The sequence below is a fragment of the Silurus aristotelis genome (assembly GCF_946808225.1).
Source record: "Silurus aristotelis genome assembly, chromosome: 1".
In the NCBI taxonomy this organism is placed as follows: domain Eukaryota; kingdom Metazoa; phylum Chordata; class Actinopteri; order Siluriformes; family Siluridae; genus Silurus; species Silurus aristotelis.
Genome location: NC_139574.1, coordinates 31,790,515 through 31,816,834, shown reverse-complemented (window position 1 = coordinate 31,816,834; position 26,320 = coordinate 31,790,515). Strand labels below are relative to the sequence as shown.

Here is a 26,320-nt window from a genome sequence, read left to right as displayed (position 1 = left end):
GCATTATTTGCTTTTAAGAATGTTGATGAAGAAGTATAGAGAAGGTCAGAAGGAGTTGCATTATGTGTTTGTGTTTTAGAGAAAGCGTATGACAGGGTGGAGAGAGAGGAGTTGTGGTATTGTATGAGGAAGTCATGTGTGTCAGAGAAGTATGTGAGGGTGGTGCAGGACATGTATGAGGACAGTGTGACAGCAGTGAAGTGTGCAGTAGGAATGACAAAGTGATTCCCTGGACTATGATGTTTGCAGAGGATATTGTGATTTGGGGTGAGAGTAGGGAGCAGGTTGAGAAGAGCCTGGAGAGGTGGAGATATGCGCTGGAGAGAAGGGGAATGAAAGTCAGTAGGAGTAAGACAGAGTACATGTGTGTGAATGAGAGGGAGGGCAGTGGAGGGGTGTGGTTGCAGGGAGAAGAGGTGGAGAAAGTGGAGGAGTTCAGGTACCTGGGGTCAACAGTGCAAAGTAATAGAAAGTGCAGGCAGGGTGGAGTGGGTGAAGAAGTGTTTAACAAATAATTTTTCTTAAATAATATAATATTAAATGATAAATATAAACAAATGTGATTAATGATAACAGGGTAAATTTGAAAACTTAAAAAAATCAATTAGACAAGACCTTTAGACTTCACCAACATACAGTGTGGTACAACTCAGCACATTATTCAATTTGAAGAGTATTTCATAATAAATCAGTGCACATATTTAGATAAAATGACATACACTTATCTCTATTTCTAAAATTTTCGTGCATTGGAAGATGCACGGGTTCTAATATAATAACTTGTTCTTAAAACAGACATTAAAAAGCCTTCAATGTTTAAAAACTGGCCATAACTAACTCAGTGAATAAGATTTATTAATGTTTTTTATAATATATTAAAAAAATTATATAAATATATATAATTTTTTTATAATCTGGTACAAGATGCATACACTATATATAAAAAAGAAATTGTGGACACCTGACAAGGTATTGTGAATATTCCATTACACATTTTATTCCCATTTATCCTAAGTACTTTTATATATATAAAATGTATAGTCAAAGCTGCCTTGAATATAATCAGAGTACTGATCATAGTCATTATTTAGCTTTTTTGTCTTCAATCAAATGCATTACCATCCTTTGTTAAAATACATGGTTAGTTCCACTCGGCCATTTTTAAATCTGTCCATCATTAAGGACCTTCTCACTTAAAATTAAGACTCACCTGACCTTTTACCTGAGCGCTATGGCTTAGGGCCTGTCTTGTCTGCCTCCTGTCCAAATTCCACCATTGCAACTTTTTCTGTTGGAGAAGAGACTGGCATACTGGCCACACCCTCTTTTGGTAAGGAATGGGTGGGGCCGGAGGCTGCCTTTCTAGCAAATGCACTAGCAATGTCTTCAAAGGTCCGGCCTTTGGTCTCAGGAACCAAGAAGTAGGTGAACAAGAAGAAAAACACAAGGAGGATGAAGAAAATGATGAAGACATATGGCCCACATGCTCCCTGGAGGAAAAAAAAGAAAGTAAGCCACATGATCAGTTTGAATCCCTTGGAGTTCTACATCATACCTTGTGTTTAAGCAATAGAGTGCTCTGTTTCAATTCCTTTCATCATTTATTTTTTTGTTTTTGTTCAGTACTCAGCAATTATAAAGAATAAAATCAGCATCATCTTTTGTATTTATAAAAACTTTTTTTTTGCTTGTTCCTCTCAAATGATTAGAAGACAGTCCCCAGGAAGAAAACTCATTATCCATTTTAAACATAAAAATTATTCCCCCCGAACCCCCTCCATCCCCACACCCCCCTGTCTTTTTTCACACTTTTTTACTTTTTCATATATTTTTGGTTTCATCCTTGGTGGGAAAAAAATTATTATATTGAGTAAATGTAAAATAGTTCTTACCAGCAGAAGCGGGAAACACAGACCCACCAGGAAGTTGGCTGTCCAGTTTGAGCAGCCACCCACAGTGACAGCAGCTGGCCTTGCACCTTGAGCAAAAAGCTCTGTTGCTATAAACCATGGGATTGGCCCTGGCCCAATCTCAAACGTTGCCACAAACCCAAAAACAGCGATAATGGCAACATAGCTTATCGGTGAAGCTTCTTTCTGCACAGGAAAAAATAGACACGCATGTTCAGGCATCAAAGGCTGCTGAATGCTTTGTAAATCAATACATTTAAATAATGCTAAGAATTTATATTGATCTGTGAGACTTAATAGCTTTAATAAAGGCAGAGGAATCTTTACTTATGAACATGACTGTATTGATGTTCCCACCTGTAGCATTATTAAATTACACTCCAGGCCACAAATCCATATATAAAAATTACTGTAGTGTACCCCACAGTCTCTTGCATGGAGTAATACCAGAACTTATCCTATTTCACACATTTAGAATACTGTCCCACACAGCCAAAATACCAGTGAAGTTTAGGTTATTTGGTTAACAGATATGGCAAAAACCTACTCTGCATTAACCTCAATCTGATCATTCATCAAATCTAAGAAAATTGGCAAGAATGATAAAATTATGTCATTTGTTCCACATTGTTTCTTCCCCCAAAAACATAATTTTAAACAAGCAAACATGAAGCCTCAAAGGTTTTCATAGTATAGAGATGGCTTAGGGCAACCCATCCATTAGGGTTGCACAAGCCACTGCACTGGATAAATGGGGAGGGTTGCTTTAGAAAGGGCATCCAGCGTAAAACATGTGCCAAATCAAATACATGGATCACAAACCAGGATTTTATACAGGCTTAGTCGAGGCTCAGGTTACCAACGACCGCCACAGGTATCGTTAGCCAACAGGATACCGGTGGCAATTGAGCTACGGTTGGCCGAAGTAGGAGAAGGAGAGGAGGAATACGTTTACAGAGGCAGCAGGGAAAGGAAAAGTGTAAGAGAGGGGAGGTTAGGGTGAGAACTTTAAATGTTGGTTTTTAAGAATAAGGGAGATGTGGAGACCTGCAGTAACTACAAGGAAATAAATCAGTCACACCATGAAGTTATGGGAAAGAGTAGTGGAAGCCAGGCTGACAGAAGAGGTGACCATCTGTGAGCAACAGTATGGGTTCATGCCGTGGAAGAGCACCACAGACACATTATTTGCTTTTAGAATGTTGATGGAGAAGTATTGAGAATGTCAGAAGGAGTTGCATTGAGTGTTTGTGGATTTAGAGAAATCGTACGACAGGGTGCTGAGAGAGAAGTTGTGGTATTGTATGAGGAAGTCATGTGTGAAGGTGAGACTGCATCAAGGATCGGCTCTGAGCCCTTTCCTGTTTGCAGTGGTGATGGACAGGTTGACGGATGAGGTCAGAGAGAAGTCTCCATAGACTGTGATGTTTGCGGACTATATTGTGATTTGTGGTGAAAGTAGGGAGCAGGTTGAGAAGAGCGTGGAGAGCTGGAGGTACACGCTGTAGAGAAGGGGAATGAAAGTCAGTAAGACAGAGTACATGTGTGTGAATAAAAGAGAGGGCAGTGGAGTGGTGCGGTTGCAGGGAGACGAGGTGAAGAAGGTGGAGAAGTTCAGGTATCTGGGGTCAACAGTGAAAAGTAATGGAGCAGCGCATGTAGGACGTTTTGAAGACAAGGTGAGTGGGGCTCGATTGAGATGGTTTGGACATGTGCAGAGGAGGGACATTGGATATATCAGTAGAAGAATGCTATAGATGAAGATGCCAGGAAAGAGGAAAAGAGGAAGGTCAAAGAGAAGGTTTATAGAGGTGGTAAAGGAAAACATGCAGGTATATGGTTTGAAAGTGGCAGATGTAGAGGACAGGGCGGTATGGAGATGGATGATGGAAGAAGCCGAAAGAAGAAAAAAAAGAGTTGGTTTCAGGGCAATATCAGGAGTAAACCATTCCGATGATTTATCTCTGCAGTGCTGTGTTAATATTTATGAGGTTGTTAAAAGTACACCACAATCCGATGCCATGTTAAACCACCCGATGACATTTGTTGATGTTTTCATTGTTTTCGTTTCTTCCCAGGGGATATATGATACAAATGTAACACATTTTTATGGGGCATAAATGCTAAATAATATACAGTATGTAAATTGTTATTTGCTTCATGTATGGGATGCATGAATCTACTGCCTGAATGATGTTCAAACATTTACATTTAAGTGTTTTTGGCAAACAGCATTATCCAGAGTGACTTACATTTGTCTCATTCATACATCTAAGCAGCTATGGGATTAAGGGCCTTTTTTAGGGGGTTAGGAGTGGCAACTTGGTGTGGCTGAGATTTGAACTCACGGCCTACAAATCTAAAGTTCAATGCCTTAACAACTAAGCTACCACCTTTCCCACATGCTTGCTATCAGGGATTAAAGCAAAGTCTGTAGGTCTAAATTAGTGCAATGTTGTCTGGGTAATTTTTTTAGGGCAGCACTGAATGTAATGCTTGTTTTTAAGGAAACAAGTATGTAATAAGTAAAAAGTGTTTTTTGTGTGTGAACACTAACCTCGCCAGCTATTGCCGTTGTGTTGATGCAATTATGTATGCCTGGAGCAGTAAGGTTCATTGCTTGTTGATCACATGGATCCTTATTTTCGACATGAAAAACACAATGATTACAAAATGGCAGAATACAATAAGTAAAGTTTCACAACATTACATGTCATTTATCAGAAAATCAAAAACTGGTCGACTATTAAAAGTATCCATTCAAGTAAGTTATCCAACTAAATGGTTAAGTGATGAGCATTCATATCTGCTAAGTTTAAGAGTAGAATCCATGCATAGTGTTCATAGTCAATGTATATACAGGACAAACATATTAAAGCACCTGAAATTTCCAGTCATATGTGGCTCTTTCACAAGGCATACAATTTTATAGGATGTTGTTGGATATGGGAGCAATAAAAGATGGAATATTAATTTGCTTTTTAATACAAATAATTCATACACACAATCTTAAAAGAAGAAACAAAGAGAAAACATATAAAGGAATCTGAATATCTGGCCATTTATATATATATATATATATATATATATATATATATATATATATATATATATATATATATATATATATATATATATATATATTCCTTATATGGTTTCAGGGAGTTGCTCCCACAGTTACAACTAGCTAGCTCTTTTAAGATATCAAATCAAATAAAATTTTATTTGTCACATACACATACATACAGAATTCAACATGCAGTGAAATGCTTTTCATTTTGTTTTTAAGATACATTTAAAAAACATTTTTATTTATATTCTGTTTGTATATGTTTCTGTAAAGCTGCATTGTGGGAGTTCCCATTGAGAATAAAATAAAATTGAACTCAATTCAGTATATATCTAAATAATTTATGCCTGAAAGGGTTAAATGGGAAAAAGATGAATGCTGTAGTAGAGCTTATGTAAGTGGCTGAAAAATGAAAAAAAAAAAAGTCAATGAGTAAAGTATACAAATCCAAAGTAAATGTCAGCTCTCACTCACCACCAATAGCTGCAGAGTAATGGTCATGAGAAGAGCACAAATGGCCATTCCACCCAAACCAATCAGCTGAAGTGTCCTTCGTCCTGCTCGCTCCACCAAAAAGAGCTGATTGAGACCAAAAATAGTAAAGATAGTAGGTTAGGATATTTCTAAAATTCTTGAGTTACTTCTCTTCTCCAAAGTTAATGTCCCAACATCAAAGAGATCAAATACACAAAGAAAAGAACATGTGACAAGGAAAGAAAAGTTCAGAAAACATCAATGGAGAGGGCTTAAAATTTGACTTATTTTAGCTTATAAAGAAAAAGAGTTTGAGAGCCAACAAAAAACATTACATGCGATTGCATTATTTTTGCTAAAAGAAGACCAGTCATGCACTCACAGAGACCACTGTGAAGATTGTGTTAACTGCTCCTGCTCCAATTGTTATGCCTGTTGCATTTTTGATATTTGCCTTCTTGAAAATTTCTGTAGAGTAATAGAATACCTGGAGAAATACAGAAAAACATTAGAGATAAGATAATAAAAAAGGGAAGCGAAAGGGTGGGTCAGACATTACTTCAGATTGCACTTTCAACACATCGGAAATTCTTTTCATGAAAAGAAATAATTTCCAAATAGCAAGGTTTTCATTTATTAGCAGAAGTCCTTATTTTGAGAGACTCATTTGTACAACTGAGCAGTTGAGGTGTAAGGGTCTTGCTCAATGGACTAACAGAGTGGTATCTGAGCTACCACTCTCCCCTTGTAAAACTTCTAGCTTCAATAGAACCTTAAGTAGCATCTTAGAGAGAAACCATAGTAAACCATGTGACACTCACCGCATTGATTCCAGAGAACTGCTGAGAGAGGTTCATGACGATGGCAATGATGATAGGCTGCCGGTAAATTGGGTTGCGGAACAGCTCCAGGATGGAAACCTTTTTTTCCATTGCCATCCTCATAGCTTCCTCCTTCATCTCCCGAATATCATCCTCAATGTTATTGTTTCCACGAAGACGTGCCAACACTATGCATAGATATATACACCAATATCAAGAAAACATTGAAAACAAGATGCTGCTTTATGACCCTAACCAGGATGAAGCAGTGACTGAGGATAAATGAATGAACCTAAAAAAAATGTTGGGGCCCAATATAACAGCATTAGGATGTGGCTGATCTCTGTAGAGAAGACTTTTCTTACCCTTGCGAGCCTTGTCTTCCTGCTGTTGGTTGATGAGCAGGTATCGAGGACTTTCCGGGCAAAAAATCAGTATGATGCTCTGCAGTAGTGCAGGCACCACAGTCAGTCCCAGCAGCAGTGGCCAAAGATGTTCAGAACCTAGCAATTCTTTTAAACCTAGGATCTAAGACAATAACATTTCAGCAGAGTTAGTTCTATGAAGGTTAGAGAATGAAATATGAACGAGTACAGGATTATAGCATAATTACAGTGTTGTAATATCAAACACACAAACAAGATCACATATTTCGAAGCGATCAAAGCCTGCAGGAAAATGTCTTTAATGCAACTCTTCTTGGAGGCACATTTCACCTGAGCTATGAGTATGCCAACAACAATTCCTAGCTGATGAAGGGTGCCAAATGCTCCTCGCTGTGCTGTCGGTGCTATTTCCCCCACATACATAGGGGTAAGACCTGAAGCGAGACCGCAGAAGATGCCAATGACCAGGCGGCCAATGATCACCATCTCATACGACCGGGACACATAGGACAAGCCCATCAGCCCACCCCCGATCAGAGCCAAGATGTTGCACAGGAGCATAGCCTTGGGTCTGTGTGAAAAATAGGAAGGAAGAAAAACAGGAATGAGTATTTCAGTGACTGACAGTTATGCAATATGTATATTCTGTGATAGTTTACTCATTTAGTAATCTAAATAATATTTTAAAGATGTTCAAATAATAATCTAGTTCAATCCAGTCCTGTAAGAGTGAGTAATACTCTATTTTTACATACATACATACATACATACATACATACATACATACATACATACATACATACATACATACATACATACATACATACATACATACATACATACATACATACATACATACATATATATGTTTTGCATTATAAATAAATGTTCATAATAAACATCATCTCTACATGTTTCTCCAAATACTTTTTTTCACATCTGTGGAACCAGAAAACCTTTGTTTAAGTATGAAGCAAAAAGGGGCAAAACAATTAGAAATATTTTAGGTTTATCGAATATTCAAATCATTTCTAATAAAGCTTTCTAATGTGCTTTACCCAGGGGCCTTTTCCACACTTTTAGGGAAACAATTCATACATTTTATACTATATTATATACATTTATATAATAAATTCATTATTTAAATGTGTCTTGAAAACACATTTTAAGCCAGTGTGTCAGTTACAATACAGATAGATATCCGTTCAATGTTTCAGCACATTTGGGTTGTACTGTAAATTGTATTGTCTCATTATTTGATTTACTCCTGGATTGTCATTGCAGTAGATTATCTATTTTAATATAGTAGTCTTTTATGTGTTTAACAGTCAGATGCTGCCTCACTTTAATTCAAATCTCTTTTGCTCAGTTGCTCACCTCCCAAACCTGTTGGCCATATATCCTACAGAGAGAGCACCCACCATGCCACCAACACTGAAAATAGCTACTGTGAGACCCCACAAGTATTCAATGGTGGATGACTCCAAGCTTTTGCCAAAGCGCTCCAGAGATGCAGCCCTAAAAAAGTTCTGCACTATCTGTTCATTTTAGGAGAGAGAGAGAGAGAGAGAGAGAGAGAGAGAGGGAGAGAGGGAGAGAGGGAGGGAGAGTTAAAGACCATATAAACCTAACCAGTAAAATACCTACCAACAGATAACATATTTAAAATGGTGTAGTATAAAGAAAAATTATATATGATTATTTAAAATTGCTTGTTTATTTAAATACCTCATAAGGTGCATTGATGACCCCTATGTTGTAACCACACTGCAGAGAGCCTATGACTGCAGTGGCCACACAGAACAGTAAGTTTCCAGTTATCACGTTTTCCTGCCAATGAAGAAACAAAGTGACTATTTATGAAGTCAGAGACAAATGTGCAAGAACAAACGATCATGATCAAAGAAAATGACCCAGAGTTACAAAATCCTGGAAGTTTAGACATTCCTCATTTCTGCTTCTCCTATGTCATGGGGAAAAATACATCTGTAGCGAGTTACAAAATAAAATAAACAATCAGAAACAACATAAGGTCAAATTAATTAACTCTGACTGGTTGCTTTTATGTTTAAATGTCCACATACTCTAAATAAACCTCTCTGTAATTTCATAAACATTTCAAAAGGCCAATGCTAACCCCTAAAAAATCCTCAAAATGATTTTAATGAGCTTCATGTACAACAGATGACCTTAACTATGAGAACAGTTCACATGCCTACCTGATATAATTGGTATAATTTAAACTTAAGCTCTGTCATTTATTTATATGAAATGTAAAACATACTGCAAAATGATACATAGATCAGCCATAGTGCATCCTGCTGCCATCTCTTTCCCAAGAAAGCTACATATGATGTAAAAGAAAATGTGATTTTTCAACCCAGGACATCTTTTTCCATTGGTCCAGTTCTCATGTGCTCATTATAGTGTAGAAGCTTCAGGTGCTACACAGGGGTCAGCAAGGGCGCTATGACTGCTCTGTAGCTACACAGCTTCATATAAAGCAGTCTGTGATACATTGTGTGTTCTCTCAGAGCCAGTATTAACTTGACAGTAAGGATTGACATTACTGAGCCATGGCAACTGATATGACCCTGCCATCATCCTGTTTGCCATTTCTTGGACCTGTAGTAGGCAGAAAAACATTTCACAAGACCTTACATTTTGGAGTTATTAGCTATCTAGCCATCACTATTTGGCCTTTGTCAAAGTCGCTCAGACCCTAATGCTTGCCTTTTTTTTTTTGGTATTTTGCAGAAGACCTTTAAATCTTTGAAACTATAATGTGTTAGAATAAAACTGTTTTACTCCTGAAGTGACAGTGTCTTTTTTATACTGCCATTATTTGTATCAAGTTACAGATTCCCACTATAGAGAAACATCTGTGATCCCAATATCTTCAATTGCGATGAATGGCAACTCCTGAAACAACCTCATGTGCTAAATGAAGCAAAATCACTAAACATAAATCTATGTAATGTGAAAGTCTGGACAGTTTAAATATTGAAATTACCACAAATTTAGGGGCCCATAATTGCATTGGATGTTGTTGGATGCAATAGATAATTTATTAGATCTCCCTCAGACCCCGCAGAGCTCGACTGGCCCACTGAATGTCTAGAATCAACTTTCTGTTACACTCTAGATGATGTAGCTCCCTTTAAAACCAGTATGATAAGGGAGAAAAAACTTGTACCGTAAATCTTTCAAACTGTCAGTTATCAACCCCCTAATTAAAGAATTGGGAAAACCTGACATTGACCCTTGTCAACTGTCCAACTATAGTCAAGTCAAGTCAAGTCAAGTCAAGTTTATTTCTATAGCGCTTTTCACAACAGACATTGTCTCAAAGCAGCTTTACAGAAATCAACAGTTAAGGTGAATAGTGTGCATTTATCCCTGATGAGCAGCCGTGGCGACTGTGGCAAGGAAAAACTCTCTTAGATGTTATGAGGAAGAAACCTTCAGAGGAACCAGACTCAAAAGGGGAACTAATCCTCATTAGGGTGACATCAAGAGTGTGATTATAGTCTTAAAACAATACAGAACACTGGAGAGTAAGAACTAACATGAGCACCGGAATGTAAGATTATGAATAACGTCCTTTCTACAGTCTTATACAGTCATTTGTGGTTATAAAACTAGGAGCTACTCATAAAACAGTCCAATGTCAAACCTCCTCTTTATCTCCAAGATTCTAGAAAAGGTTGTAGCACAGCAGTTTTGCTCACAGCTAATTAGGAATAACATTTTCAAAATGTATCAGTCAGGATTTAGGCCTCATCATAGCACAGAGCCAGCACTGGTTAAATTGGTAAATGACCTGCTATTGGCCTCTGATTAGGGTTGTGTGTCCTTAATTGTTTTGATGGACCTTAGTGCAGCCTTTGAAACCACTAATCATAATATCCTCCTTGCTAGACTAGAAAATGTTGGAATAAAGGGAACAGCTCTCTCCTGGCATAGGTCTTATTTGACTGATCGCTACTCTGAGGTAAAGTTTGGTGTTCTTCAAGGATCTGTCTTAGGTCCATTGCTTTTCTTTTATATTTGCTGCCTTTGGGTGAAATTATATGTAAACATGGTATTAGCTTCCATTGCTATGCTGATGATACACAGTTGTATGTTTCTGCAAAGCCACATGTGAGAGATCAGCTTAATATTGCTGTGCAAAGGACATTAGACAGTGGATGCTTGATAACTTTCTTGTGCTCAACTCAGATAAGACAAAAGTACTTTTACTAGGACCACATGCAGTTAGAAGTAAACTTCTACTTTCCAATTCCAATCTCTGGGTTGTCTATCAGTCTCAGTGTGTACAATAATCAAAGACCTTGGTGTGATTATTAATCCTAGTCTATCTTTTGAGGCTCATATGAATATTACTAGGATATCCTTCTTTCACCTTAGAAATATTGGCAAAATTAGAAATATGTTGTCGTTACATGATGCAGAAAAACTAGTTTATGCTTTTGTTACATCCACATCTTGTAAGTGCATGAATAAGCTTCAGTTAATCCAGAATGCAACAGCAAGAGTCCTTACTAGATCTAGAAAATATGTCTACATCAAACCTGTTTTAATCAGTCTACACTGGCTCCCAATTAAATCTTGCAATGATTATAAAATACTATTACTGACGTATAAAGCACTTAACAGTCTCGTGCCGTGGTATCTGAGTAAACATCTGTACCAATATGATCCTCCACTCCTACTTAGATCAAAATGTGCAGGCTATTTGTTGGTACCTCAAATAATGAAGACTACAGTAGGGGGTAGATCTTTTTCTCTTATGAAGCCCCACAGTTATAGAACAGCCTTCCAATTAATGTTTGGGCCTCAGACACAGTCTCTGTGTTTAAGTCGAGGCTGAAGACATAGTAGTATTTAGTATTTATTTATTTATCGGTAGGTTATTCTTAGGTAATGGAGCAGATTTGGAGGAATTGTGGATATCAAGTGTTTGGTGAACTGGGATATTTGTATGCTGTCATCCCCTCACTCTCACACATTCACTCAGGTTTGTTGACGGTGGTGTGGTGGGCCGTCTTTTATCCTAGAGATCCCTCATGTCTGTTACATTCTGGCTCTCTCTTTTAGATATGCTGCCATAGTGAGTCTTGTCTGAGTCTCCAACTGCACAGTGTCCTTAACTTTCATACAACAATAAGGATACTTCATAATCCAAATGTTTCTTTTTCTGCCTTCTCTCTCTCTCTCTCTCTCTCTCTCTCTCTCTCTCTCTCTCTCTCTCTCTCTCGCTCTCTCTCGCCTCGGTCGAATTAAACATGCTCCTGAGATAGCAGTGACCAGTGTTTCTGCCCTCTCCTCCCCTCAGATCTGCCTACTTGGATTGGAGGTCACTCTGTGCTGCTGGGAATGTTTCACATCTACGGCCTGGGGATCCATGAAATTACAGAGTAACACAGGAGCTTTGAGGATAGATTTGAACTCTACTTAATGTCAACAGTCTACTACACTGACTCAGGACTACAGTTTGCACTTGGTCACCATCACTGCACACGTCAACCACGTTTAGCTGTAGTAAATGAACATTCTGTGCCCCCCAGATGAGAATTGATTTGAATTAAGATCATTTTTTTTCTTTAATTGAACTGGGAGAACCAAACCCTGTGCACAAAGCCAGCATTAAAAAGATATAGTTTGCATGGTTTGGAGTGAAAGATCGCGAGTGGCTTGCTATAGAGCTCTGACCTCATCCCCTTTGAACACCTTTGGGATGAATTAGAACACTGACTGCACCCCAGGCCTTTTCAACCTACATCAGTACTAACACCCTTGTGGCTAATTTAACACAAATACCCACAACTACAACCTTTCCAGAGGAGTGGAGGTTAGTATAACAGCAAATATGAACTAATTGTAAAATGGGATGTTTAAAAAAGCACATGTAAATCTCTTGGTCAGGTATCCACAAACATTTTTTTTATAGAGTATATTGAATACTGTAAAAAAAAAAAAAAAATTGTGAAACTAATGACCTTTAATAAACTCAACAATAGCTGCATTATTATCCAAAATTAAAATTAAGACACAACTGGTAAATGTGAGAACAAGTATACATTTATATGCAAAGTTTTATCTGGCTAAAACAGAAATATTTCGACACTCTGACACATATTAGATGAATAGTATGAACAGTGATGTAACCTACTTTGTTGCCATCTCTCATCTTTTCCATCTTCACGTGAAAACCTTTAACTGATGTTTAATACACGGTTGTCTGGCAGCTGCACAAGCTTCGTTTCTGAAAGAGAAAATTTAATGAAATACTTTATACTGCTCTCTCTCACCCACTCTCTCTATATATGTATAATAAATGAGGAAGTAACGGCTCAATATGACAAGTCATTTCCTCACGGATGCACGTATGTCATGAGCACGTTGAGCTGAAGAGTATACAAAAAAAAAAAAAAAAACCTTCTACTTACCGGACATAATAAAACAAAGAATTAATACATTAACCACTTGAGAAAATGTGTTCAAATGTATACAAAATATGTTTCTTGAAGTGAATACAAAATGAATACACCCTGTGAATTACTTGGTACAATTTCTTGGCACATTATCCTGGCTGATGAGATGCTAAAATTTAAACACACTTTTTTCCATTTTGAATGTTTTTTCTTTTTTTTATGTGGAGAAGCTGCAATATGGTGTGCCTTTGCTTTTATAGTTTTGAAGATACACATCAGTGGTTCTAAATGTCTACCTCTTTAAAATGAAACCATGTCAAAGATATATTCACAGTTCTAGTTGAACGAGACATACGAAACATACAAACGACTTCCCCTTGGTAGTGGTGACATAAACTTTGCTTTGATTTCTTAAGCATGTAAACAGAATGAAATTAAACATCACATACCTGACTTAAAATATCTTCCTCCTTCTAACATGCAAGGTGACTTCGAACACGTTTGTATCTTTGGCAACCTTTCACAATTCACTTCCTCTCACAATTCCGGAAGAGGATGCTGTAAGATCTGAAGACATATAGTCCATTATACACTAATGGTACATACAAGCTCAAAAAACGTTCAGGATTGAGCAAGATGTGCTACAGGGATTTGAGAGACTGGTCAGGCAAAAGTCTTTGACATTAGATTGTGTAACTGGGTGTAATTAAGCATCCTACACTGCATTCCACCACAGACTGCTACATAAATAAAGTCTTTGAGTTGTGACCAAACAATGGAATTTAGCATGCGCTTTAGTCATGTGAATGAGCTGGTATGTGTGTCTGTAAACTAACAGTGGGTTATTAGAAAGTTGAGGGAAAAAAAAGAGTTTATAGGAGTAGAGTTTTACAACTTGTAGAGAATTAGTATTTCCTGAATATCCTGTGAGTGACAAGATGTATTCGATTTGTGGTCTCTAGAAGGTCCATTATATTGCATAATTTCAAAATATCAAATCCTACATGCTGTCTGCAATATTATTTTTTTTGCACAGGAAAACGTCAATCTGCCTTCACCACTCTCACAACTTCACACATGCACATCTGCACACACTACAAATAGTGAGCTTAGCAGGCCCCTTATTTGTAACCTGTTCAGAAAGTCCAAAACATTGTCTATGAAGAAATGTTTTGCCAAGTTTTACAAGTCAGTGTGCCAAAAGACATCGTAATTTGTATATCTGTGCAACATGCCCATGTCTGTGATTTCATCAAGGACAGCAAGTTAGATCAAAGCGCAAACATGAATTCGACATGAAACTCTGCAAATCTGCCACAGAGATGTTTGACATGATTCGGCAAGTTTAAATCGATGCTGAGTCGTTCGAGGTTGAGTGGCATCAATGGAAAACGACGAGAGTTTAGGAAGACCTTCATCGAGCTCAACCCCCTAAAATGTTGAAAACATTCGGTAACTTGTGCATGATATTCGTCAGAGACCAATCCACAGCACTGCTACCATTGTCGGTGTGTCATACAAAACAGTCCAGGCAAGCCTCACGTGATTTGAACATGCACTGTGTTGCTGCCAAGTTCATCCCCAGGCTGCTAGGAGCAGAAGGAACACCATTTAGAAGTCCGCCAAGAAATCCCTAAGAGTGCTGTGGATGACCCGTCCTTCATGTGAAGGATCATTATCTTTGAGAAAATTTAGGCTTCACCGTGGAAGAGCCCTTCATCTCCACCGACTGAAAAAAATCCAAGGCAGATCCGCAACAAGTGCATACTCATTGTCTTATATTCACTGCATTGTGCATTGAGAATTTATCCCCAGGATCAGACCGTTATCTGTACCATATCTATCAGACCATATCTGTACTTTATTGAAGTGTTTTCATTTGGGGTGACATTAACTTCACTATATTTCAAAGTCAAATATCTTTTTAACTACATTTTGTGAAATCAGTTATCCCTTTTTATTTATGAGTGGATAAAAACATAACTGGCAACAGTCTTGTGGCACAAATGATTGGAAAATGATAGCCATAATAAATCATAGTTTGGATTCTTAAGTACATTTGAAGGCAAAAACTTTTGTACTTTTACTTAAGTGAAAGTTTTACGGAAGCACTTTTACTTTTACTGAAGTAATATTTTACCTTCTGTATCTCTACTTTCACTTAAGTACATGGTTTGTATACTTTGTATGTAAATCGGCAGTGCACCGGCAGATCCGCAATTCGTAGTTCTTAATCAGTGGCAGAAAATCTGTTGTGCAATTTCTCTCTTTACTTTAAAAATATTTTGTGTCAGAAGTTTGGCAGTGATGAGATGGGACTGCCTATGTGATCAGGCTAAAGTAAATTTCACAATCATTGTGGCATCATAATTACAAGAACGTTTAGGTGTTGCAAACAGTACTAAGTATTTTTCAAAACATTTTCCTTGCAGCGTTTTTTTGTTGGTGGTGCAATAATGAATTTTATCAGTAGCGGGCCGTGCATTTGGTACCTGGGCCTTCAGTGGGGACTTACCCAACTTAATCCACCTCTTGAAATGTGAATACCATTTTACTAAAGCAAGCTCCAAACCTCCAACTGTACCACCTACATCATCTGGAGCAGTTCAGAATCAATATTTGTAAATGCATAGTCATAATTTGCGCCGCTCCTCATGGGCTGTAAGCCAGTGGTACCGCTTGTATTCACTGGTCTGGAAGTGGTGAACAAACCCTTTTCCGGGCTGAGACAAGCAAGCTAGCTTCTGGGATGGCCGACCTCCTCACGATGTCTAGCTTTTCTGGAAAATGTATTTTCAAGTATGTCCGTGACCAAATCAATCTCTCTTTCTCCCTAGGCATAAAAAACTCAGATGCAAGTTATTTTTTTTGTCCTTGTAAGCAAATCAAATCAATTTGTTCTCCTCTGTCAGATTGTGAAATAATAAAAAAGAAATAACAGCTATTAAATCTACACAAATATACTTGAGTTTGAGCAGTTTGCTACTGATGCAGTTTACGAGACTATGCGCTTTCTGACCATCCGATCAAAGAAAGTGAAAATGCCGATGTGACTGGCTTCCAGCTTGTGGGCCTTTGAGTAAGCAAGTTACAATCTGATTGGTTAAATCAACAGATTCAAGCAACATGGATTTAAAGCTACCCAGAGCCTGTGCTGTTCATTTCTGCTGGCCTTATGGCAATACATGTTGTGAGGCCTGAAATCTGATTGGATAGAAACTCCAACATAAACTTCAACTGTGCTCCTTGCTGCAGCACAACCGGGATAAACAGTATGACATGAAGAAAAGAGACATTTGGAAATAATTTAATACATATTTATTGACAAAAGTATATTAAAATGTAAGTCATTCATTCTGATAGGGTTTAGGCCAACAGAGAAGGCCTTACTGGCCCTGACGGCCTGCCACTGATGAAAAGCCTTCGCATTGAAGCTCAGGTTAAAACTTCTGAGGGATAGAGCAACATCACAATGCATAATATAATTTACATCATCTTTAACTTAATGAGGTTTTACACCACCATATAATGTGGACTAAGCAATCACTTGTATTAAGCAGTGTTCTTCACTTACCGTAATTTCTGGACTATTAAGCGCACCCATATATAAGCCGCACCTACTGAATTTGACAAAGATTTTTATTTTGAACATAAATAAGCTGCACCTGTCTATAAGCTGCAGGTGTCTACACTGAAAATAATGAACTTTACACAGGCTTTAATGAAAGACAGTGTCTGGTACACGGCTTGTATCTAAACAGTAGCCTAACAAGAAAGTAATTTTTTTCACTGTCTTCCTCCTTCCTTTCACAACAATTTCTCTCAGGAGTTTATCTTTTGGCATCGTCATGCGTTTAAAAATCACCATCGGTGAAGCTTTTCTCCCGATGCCGTGCAGCTCAGAACACAGGTGAAGTGTGTGTTTTCATGCCCGGTTGTTTTCAGCGTGACGAATGATTTGCATTTCCTTATGACAGTCCGAGTGAGCGGCAGGTCAAACGTCAGAGGAACATCATCCATATTTATGATGTGGTGCGGCTCAATTCAGTGGGAGCGCATCTGATTTAATATAAAGAATTTCATTGGTTAACCTGAACCCGTTCGAAAATACGGTAATTGAGTTCATTAAGGCTTTTGTCAAGTGTCTGTGAAAATCAGGATGTTTTTAAAGCTTGGAAAAATTACACAAGAACAAATTCGGAACACAAATGTGCAAACGTGCAAAACTGCAAATGATGAACTTTCGACTCTTCCTAGAAAAACTGACCCTTTTACTTTTACTAGAAAAATGACAGGCTTGAATAATCAGTAAACTGGTTGGAGGTCACTTTCGGAGAAAATGTATGCCATATAACTGTCCTCTTGGCAAAAGGATGATGCAACTTCTATTTAACCAGAATTTGAAAAAACAAAGTAAGCACCAGATCAGCTTCCTCATTCTTCCTTCCCATATTTGAAAAGTCAAAAGTTTACATACACTTTGGCAATTCAAACTGCATTTCATGTTAACATACAATTACTAATGCTATAGAGAATATCTACTCATTTCCATTTAAAAAATCAGAGCTAAAATACTTTTCTATATCTGATTTGCAAGCGTGTTTACTTAACTTAAGCTGTTGCTATAGTATTTCTAGCTAATCTTTCATCCTCATAGACCCATTCAGCTTTTACAATGCACCAGTTCTTGTTTTCCAGCAAAAACACCCACTTGATGCTACCACCTCCATGCTTCACAGTTGGCCTTGTGTTTTTGAGTAAAAAAATAAAAAATGTTTCCCCTTCAATTTGCTGTACTGATTATTCTTGGAAAAAAAAAGGTTCAGTGTTTGTATCATGTAATCAAGGAGGTTGGCTGACAGTGTTTCATTATGTAGGTGTAGGAGCCTTTCAGGCCATGGTGATTTAGAATTTCCTAAAAGTTGAATGAACATATTTGGCACCTGGTTCCTCCCTTCAGGGTTCAACTGTTTATGCCTGCACTTTATTCGGAGGTTTTGAAGGGTCCAATCTTTTCCACAAAGTGCCTGTAAGGGTGCAAGTTTTTCACCTGTTTAGATCTGCATTTTTTTCAGGCATGACCTGAAACAAAAACCTGCATTCACACCAGCCTTTGTAGAGAACATTGGACACCCCTGGTTAGAGTATTCTATTGATTCGAGGGGGAAAACTGTTTCAAGCAATGGCTTAAAAGGTTCTCTTTTACACTTGCATGTGCACTCCCAATTAACTCCTAATTATGACAGTTGGCCAGTCAGAAGCTTCTAAAATTAAATACATTTTTGGAAAGTGTTTAAATAGGCAGTCACCACTGTGAAATCAACAGAATACAATTTTTATAGATTTGGTGGGCAGCAGAGAAAGTTCCACATTCGTTAGAATGTGTTACACAAGCACTGACTAATATTCACAGAACTCAGAGGCTTTTATTTAATAATCTCTCAATTGCATTTCTGTTGTAATTTCTGCTGGATTTCCAAATGTTTTGCAACAAAGCGGATTTTCTTCTCGCTTGTGTTCGTTTGGGTTAGGGTTCAGTTACAAAATTCTATAAAAGAAAAAATATGTTTCAGTTCACAAACAGCTGTGAGGACAATAACTTTTTTTTAATTTTGACTCAAAATGAACGATTATTGTAAAGCCAGGAAAATAAATGCTAAATTTTGTAACACTATTAATTAAAATATTGTGTACAGACCAAACCAGACATTTCTTTATACAGCATAAATATTGTTTGTATTTTGCCTAATTGGAAAGATCAACTAATATTTTAAATTTTTTTTTAATAAACAGCAATAAAATAGCTTGTGAATGTTTTTCAGGGAGGCTACTTGTCTCTATTGGTGGCACTTCACTCTGCTTCAACATTTCAATTTTATGTAATATCAGATTTTTGTTCTTCCACTTGTATCCAGCTTGAGAAATGAAGCCTATTGTATTTCTTGCCATTCAAAAATAAAAACCAGCCAAAGAAAGTCATTAACATTGTGCATCTTTATTATGCAACCAGTAAGAATAAGACAGAGTGACTAAACTAAACAGTGTGAACCATTGAAAGCTGTTGGTCAAAGGTCACAAGATATCACCTCCCCATACACTTGAGCTAAATAAAGTTAACATGTTTAATTATTGAGGTAATCTCAAGAAAAGGAGACCGCAGGCTGTTGCTGTTTAGATCTTTCCAGGGAAGCTTCCGTCCTCAATCTGTCCATCCCACTTCTCAACCTGTGAAAACGGGGAAAAGAAATTTTAATGGATATTTTGCAATTACATATTTTAGCAGCACACAGGACTAACATTCACCATTCCAGCTCAAAGAAGCACATCTCTGCTACCAGCTTCAGTTCCACAACAGCCTGCCTGCAGTGAAATGCAGGAGCTGACCAAGGAAAAAGCTTTTCTTTTACCCACCACTCCGATTTTACATTCCTCAAAAAAGAGCAGCGCTTCTTGATTTAGAGTTCAGGTGAAAATTCAAGACTATTGGGAGAACTCTAGTGACTTCTCTAAAGGGTCAAATTAATCATATGTTTACAGTAATTATTTCCACAAACGTGGCACATTACCAGATCTGAGTTATATAAATCCTATTACCATCAGTCTTGTATAGATGTCAATCCATAGAGGGCATCTTTTAAAATGTTATTAAAATTTTTTTTATCATGCACCAATTTAAACCATTCAGTGCTAAACATTAACAAACCTTTCAAATAGGCATCGGTATGGAAACGAGCAATACACTTCTCAATACAGATGAAGGCATTAATTTAAGGAATGTACCAATACATTTTCTCCCTCCTTTTAGGTAAAATATTTTTTGCAGAGCTGCAAAAAAAATAATTTATTAATATACAGGTCTGTATTTCTTTATCACTTCACCATTTGCGAATGGGCTCCCCTTGTTCCCTGTACAGCGTTAGAAAGTTCAACGAACGGTATTTCTACTGAATATGTAATGGAGAAGAAACTAAATGAAATTTGGAGCATATGAACAGATAATCAGCCGTAGGTAAACAGTCAGAACAATATTCAGTAAATTATTTGGCAAACGAAGAAATGTTTAGTTTACAATTCAACTCCAAATACGTTCCTACAACTCTGATTTGACATCACTTTTACTTGAAGATATGGCTCATGGATCTTGTGACGACGAGTGATACATTTGGGACAAAAGAGCCACGTTATGCTGTGGTGTATTACAACAACCCAGAACGTGGGTCTTCAACCAGGGGTCCACGGCGGTACTGCAGGGGGTCTGCTAATATTCATTATACGATGTTATCTTACAAGTGTATATATATATATATACACACACACACACTTATTTTGCATAAAGCTTTTTTTTTTTTTTTTTTTTTTTTAAAGATTTTAAAAATATCCTTGCCCCATGTCTCTTAATTAAGGGGTCCGTGACCTGAAAACCCCTCAGCTTGAAAATCTCAACTAGCTTCAGATGCCACCATGTGGACAATCTTTTTCTAACTTTTTTTTATTTTAATATTAAGAAGGAAAAAATAAATAAATAAATAAAATAGAAAATGCTTAACCACTGATGCATGACCTTGTTATACTTATTTTTTCAGTTCAGTTAAAACACATTTAGACTCAATTCTCTCATCTTTTAGCAGCATACAAATGTTTGCACCACAAACCGGGCCAGAACTTTCCCCCAGATTTGCCAAAGTTTCAAATTCTGGAAGAATTATACGAAGTACAGTATTTTACTGATCAAAGTTCAGTAATCCATGTAATAATACTTATATATATATATATATATATATATATATATATATATATATATATATATATATATATATATATATATATATAAAAATTCATACAAGATTCACTGCAGCGGTTTCGTTATGAGAGTACATCCCATAGAGGTCTTCTCATCTCTAAACAAACAGTGACAGGAAGTAGAGGCTCGCCACTAACATTAGTGTTAACCGCCACCTGCTTCCTGGGTGCGCTGCTGCAAAAACGATTAGGGGTAGAACTCCTGCAGAAAGTAATAGCAGCGTTGACTGACTTGTGCCGACCTCAATGATTTTTTACATGCGGTTTGTTAGAATGGCATTAAAAAAAAAAAAAGCTTAGTAACATGTGCTGTTTGTGGTTGCACTTTCCCGCACTCAAACCAGAAGCAGCTTAATTTGCGACTTAAATGAAAGTGCTGTATGCGCCCGAGAGTGCACGTCATGCCGCATCTTGCCCTGCTTCACTGCAATCTCTACCTTTATATTTCTTGCCTCCCTAGGATTGTAGCTTTTAGATGTACAACACTAGTCAGTGCTCAGATCATTCTACTACTACCCTAATACTAACATAATACTAACAATATTATACGATCATCAATTCCACTTCATATTAGGTGTCTAACGATTATGTGCATATGTTTAGATGCAATGATGATTGTGTTCATGTATTTCAGTACACTTTAAGACACTGGTAATGTGTTCTGGTTAAACACTTTTTTCTAAGGTTTGCATGTGGTTGTATGTTTTTTAAATGACCGATTTCTTAGTGATATTCTATTCCTAAAATTAAAGATATCCCAATATCACCTTGCTAACAGTATCGCAAAAAAAAAAAAAAACATATTGCAAACACAGTATTGCGATACGTTTCATATGGGCAGATTCTTACAAAAATGCAAAGTAAAGCTTCTATAACAGTCATTTGCCCGCTGCATAACTTATTGCAGAAGGTCCAGGTTAACCATGTATTTACACTCACTGAGCACTTTAATTGAAACATCTTTACACTTACATGATGTACAAAATCATGCATACAGGAGTTCATATAAACCATCAGAACAGGAAAATGTGTAATTTTGCCGTTTGGCGTGATTGGTAAACTATTTCTATAGAAATAGTAGAGTGGGGCTGTGTTTCGGCAAGAATCTGCCGATACGATTCGCATCACGATACAGGGGTTTCAATATAATATTTCTGCGAGCGTAAGCAAGGTGATATATTGGGATTTTTCTTATTTTAGGAATAAGATATCATTCGAAAAATCTGTATTTAAAAACACCACAATATGCAGACCTTACACTAAAAACTAATAAAAACGTTTTAACTGGAACACAGTGGGATGACCTGCATTTGCATTAATTACATTTAAAATGACACTTAACACTTAACGTTATTTATTTAAACATATGCACAGCCAATAAGGACACTGAATATAAAGTGGGACTGATGATGATTAAAGAATTATATAATTAGTACTAGCATTAGGCTATTAGTAATGGCATGGTCTGAATGCTAACTAGTGTTTTACATCTAAAAGCTACAATTCTAAGGAGGACAAGAAAAGAAAGGATAAACATTTCTTATATAGAGGTAGAGAATGCAGTCTGGCCAAGAATGACAGGCATGCCATGCCTTCTAGCAGCCCATGCTAACTTTAGGTTTGTGTATATAGAACTGGTCTTTATGCCAGTGTTAGCGTTAAGCACGAGCGAAGAGTTGAACAGCAAATGTTCCTGAGCTTTGCATTTATTTATTAAAACCATTTTAACACATTATATATACATATATACAATTATGTAAACTCTAGTAGGGGTGTAAGAAAATATCTATCCATAGTTTTTCCTTACAAACCTACTAGAATTTACACAATTGTGTAATAAAGAAAAAACATACTACGAGCAGCAGTCCTGAAAAAGGAAACATCTTGCTCGAGAGAAAAAGAGACAGAAGCCACAGAAACGCTACAGTAATTCAACCATGCTGATTTTTTTGATCACCGAACTTGTAAATCTCAGAATGCTCAACATGATGAATCTCGGGGCGGTTCGGCTTCAACAGCAGAAGATCACATCAGGTTGCTCTTCTGTCGGTGAAGAACAGAAGGCTGAAGTGCTCAGTGGGTGGATATGATATTGTACTGTCTAATTAGGTCTGATATGCCTATAGCGTACATGGGTCATTTATTTTTATTCTTCATGCCACCACCAACTATTATTAGCAATGCTGCAGGGGCAATATGTCCTGACTTCAGTTGAGGAGCATTAAAAATCTGTATTGCTCCAAACTGATACAAAAAAACAAAAACAATGACAAAACTGGTCAATGATCAGAAAAGAGAAAAAAAAAAGTTACTTATTTCACAATGGGAAAATGTCAACTGAATTTCGCCACTGCTGACTAATATTTTGTGCTAGGCCAGATAATAAGAGACTCTTACCCAGCTGATAGGGCACAGGCTCTTGAAGACTCTCTGGTACCAATCACAGGGAGTGACGTCCTGTCCTTTTGCTGTCAGTGCCTTATTACACCTGTGAAAGTCTGTGAATAAAGAAATAAAAGGCACCAAAATTTTAAAAGAAGGCAGCCCATATCATTTCTTACAATGCGTTCATAAGCTATTAACGCAAATATGATTGCTCTAAACTCTTCAAAGATCATCTCAAACACTGATGTGTAACATCCCAAAGAGGAAGACTTTTCAAATTTTAAAAATGAAAGTAGACAATAAAAGTCGGTCTTGTATGGGTGAGCAGAAAACCTGATTCAATCACAAAAATAATTCATGAACCAACTCAATGATCAGATGCTAATGAGAGTATAGAATTAATTATCTTTAGTATTAGGGAAACACTGATACAATATTGGCCTCCAACAATTCTTAATTAACATAAATAACAGATTAATACGCTGTACTATTAGCGGAAATACTTGGCCAAGCCTCATATAATACGTGCCAAAGGGGTTCTTCGCTAGTTGATTTCTTTCCACCTTTTAATCCAGTTCATCCCAGAGCAGTTCAATAGGATTTAGGTGTGGTGACTGGGCAGGCTATTCCATGAGAACACACCAGACACGCCAAGTGTTTGCTCTCTAAACAATGCTTACAGAGTTTGGTGAGGTTGGTTCCAATTAACCGCAGTTCAAAAGGAACTGCACAGTGTTAAAGTATGGAATGGTAGCCATGTTGGTTTAGTATTCCTTTCACCCAGAATTAGTCTCCAACATTCCATGGCCCAAAACAACCCCAATCCATTAGGCTTCCACCTCAATGTTTGGCTGTGGGTGCGAGTCATTTACTGTTTAATTCTTGTATGTTTTTGTCTTATACCCAGTTTGATGAATTTAAAAAATAAAATGCAGGCATCTCAAAAACAATAAGAAAGTGTATTTAACCGTACTCCAACTGTATTCTATATCAGTGGTCTCAAACTTTTTTTGCCCCACGGTCCAATTTAATGTCAGACAATATTTTCACGGACCGGCCTTTAAGGCGTGGCGGATAAATACAACAAAATATAATGATGCGACCGGCATAAAAACTGGCATTTTATAAATATATAATAAACGTGAATCTACTGTGTTGTGTTTTGTTCATTTTGCTCGCTTGGCGGTTTGAATTTAGCGGTAATGTATTACATGATACCGGTCGGAGCAGCCCCTTTAAGAAGGTAGCGGATGGAGGCATCTTCACATGCATCAAGAGTAAATCATTGACAGATGTGGCAGAGAGAATCAGATAATAAATAAAACGGAAATAATGCAAGTTATGTATTCTTTCTGTGCGGCCGGGTACCAATTGCCCGTTGGTCCGGACCACTCTGCTCTACAGGATGATACTTTGAACAAACCAATTAACACACAATGTTGATGGACAACACACTTCATAGGTAACGAATCTAAACACATGAAACAAGTTTTACATTGGAACAGTGGTTTCGGAACAAGTTTGTTCAGACATCAAAACAAATCGGTCCAAACATCACAATGCAATTCAAACCTTAATGTCTGGGGAAGACAAAAGTCTGAAATGTTAATGGTGGTGTTACAGAGTTACTTGAACACGTCCCAAACATACCAAGGTAGTTCTGGAAGCAGTTTCTTGTCTGATTGGTGTTGGGAAAGCGAGCGTCGAAAGGCGCCGTTCTGTAACTCTTAATCTTCCCCTCAATTAGCTCAGCCATCTTTCACCAAAACTCGGTGGCAAGTCTACAGCTGTAAACATCATGACAGTCAAGTCCATGCGCATATACACACACACACACCTCTCTCTCTCTCTCTCTCTCTCTCTCTCTCTCTCTATATATATCTATATCTATATATATACCACAGATTATGCTTTTTAACAGGTTTAATTTCCTCAGGGACTTATTTGTGTTGTATAAAAGTACATTGATTACATTATTATTTATATATACATTGTTTAAATTATATATTTTCCTAGGAATATCCAACAGCACTGTTTCTCAGAAAGCTGTAAATAAAACAGACAAACATGTAAACAGGTGACTGGTGTTATATATTTGAATTGCTGCTACATGGAGCAGTTTGACTTTAGCAATACCAGGTCATGACTAGAGGTCGCCTACTTCCATTGACAACCAAGGAAACGGTATTTGGTATTAAAAACACACTTTAAAACATAAATATGCCACATATTGTGTGATTAGAACTGTTAATATTTGCGTCTATTTGTACAATTCTTATAAACGTCTTCCCTGAGTTAACTGGCTAGTTCCTAGCTAGCGGCTATAAACAATTCATATTATAATTATAGCTAAAAAAATAATAGTGCAGTATATAACAACCTGACTCAGATAACTTTCAAATATTGTAATATCGACAAATATCGGAATAAAAATATAAAAATGATCGAATGAATTAATATTAGACAGGATTTTCGGGCCTACCTAAACGCGTCCTTAGCTAAGATTCCCCTTGAAAGACTGAGAGAACGAATTGCATTATGGGATCGCTGAGAGGGAGTAGGGGCGGGGCTTCAATTCTGACCGCAGCTGCATAAACGCGCATGTCTGAATAACAATAGCAGACTGTGCTGTAGTGATGGGAAGATCGGATCATTTTAATGACTCGGTTCTTTGAATCTTGTTCATCAAAATGAACGGATCTTTTCATTTAGTCATTTAGTTTATTTCGTTTCTTTAATCAAAAATAAAACAAAATGTTTCTATAAGATCCCCCAACACGTTTAACAATTTTTATTACAAATATAAATAAACATAAAATAGGCGAAATTAAAACTGTCAGTGTAACACACATTTATTCACGACATCCTTTCTTTACTCAGATATTTTTTTTTAAATCCACCAAAAAACTATTTTTAATCAGTAAAAATTTTTTTACTGATTCTCCAAGTCCAGATCAAGCACCAAAGACCGCCATGGTGAACACATCCAGCCATTAAAACCGTCTGTGTGGAAACATAGCAAAAGTTCAGCTGATCA

The 26,320-nt window shown here is 37.2% G+C and overlaps 2 protein-coding genes and 1 long non-coding RNA gene across 3 annotated transcripts; all 3 read right to left on the bottom strand.

The window, feature by feature from the left end:
• Positions 1–477: 477 nt before the first annotated feature.
• slc2a3b (solute carrier family 2 member 3b) lies at positions 478–13,688 on the bottom strand. Its single transcript, XM_083554828.1, has 12 exons — positions 13,548–13,688; positions 12,837–12,929; positions 8,390–8,491; positions 8,039–8,199; positions 6,992–7,232; positions 6,641–6,803; positions 6,276–6,463; positions 5,837–5,941; positions 5,455–5,559; positions 4,468–4,548; positions 1,893–2,096; positions 478–1,490 (listed from the first exon to the last, which is right to left on the bottom strand). Exons 2-12 carry the CDS (start codon positions 12,861–12,863, stop codon positions 1,230–1,232), a joined length of 1,638 nt encoding a protein of 545 aa, XP_083410954.1. The 5' UTR covers positions 12,864–12,929; positions 13,548–13,688; the 3' UTR covers positions 478–1,229.
• Positions 13,689–19,073: 5,385 nt separating this feature from the next.
• Positions 19,074–25,915, bottom strand: cox6b2 (cytochrome c oxidase subunit 6B2). Its single transcript, XM_083532233.1, has 4 exons — positions 25,766–25,915; positions 24,934–25,070; positions 23,296–23,396; positions 19,074–19,323 (listed from the first exon to the last, which is right to left on the bottom strand). Exons 2-4 carry the CDS (start codon positions 25,037–25,039, stop codon positions 19,270–19,272), a joined length of 261 nt encoding a protein of 86 aa, XP_083388359.1. The 5' UTR covers positions 25,040–25,070; positions 25,766–25,915; the 3' UTR covers positions 19,074–19,269.
• LOC310721415 lies at positions 19,746–22,225 on the bottom strand. Its single transcript, XR_014532035.1, has 2 exons — positions 20,940–22,225; positions 19,746–20,342 (listed from the first exon to the last, which is right to left on the bottom strand). It is a non-coding gene; the product is annotated as an uncharacterized lncRNA (long non-coding RNA).
• Positions 25,916–26,320: the final 405 nt, after the last annotated feature.

Bases quoted from the DNA above. Each gene is read 5' to 3' on its own strand.
- cox6b2 (XM_083532233.1), bottom strand. From the start codon at position 25,039: ATGGCTGAGCTAATTGAGGGGAAGATTAAGAGTTACAGAACGGCGCCT. The intron at 23,397-24,933 runs GTATGTTTGGGA...CTTTATTCACAG, and splicing joins CTGCTTCCAGAACTACCTTG to ACTTTCACAGGTGTAATAAG. The intron at 19,324-23,295 runs GTAAGAGTCTCT...CCGTTTTCACAG, and splicing joins GCCTGTGCCCTATCAGCTGG to GTTGAGAAGTGGGATGGACA.
- slc2a3b (XM_083554828.1), bottom strand. From the start codon at position 12,863: ATGGAAAAGATGAGAGATGGCAACAAA. The intron at 7,233-8,038 runs GTGAGCAACTGA...TTTTTCACACAG, and splicing joins ATGGCCAACAGGTTTGGGAG to ACCCAAGGCTATGCTCCTGT. The intron at 6,464-6,640 runs GTAAGAAAAGTC...ATCTATGCATAG, and splicing joins GGAAGACAAGGCTCGCAAGG to TGTTGGCACGTCTTCGTGGA.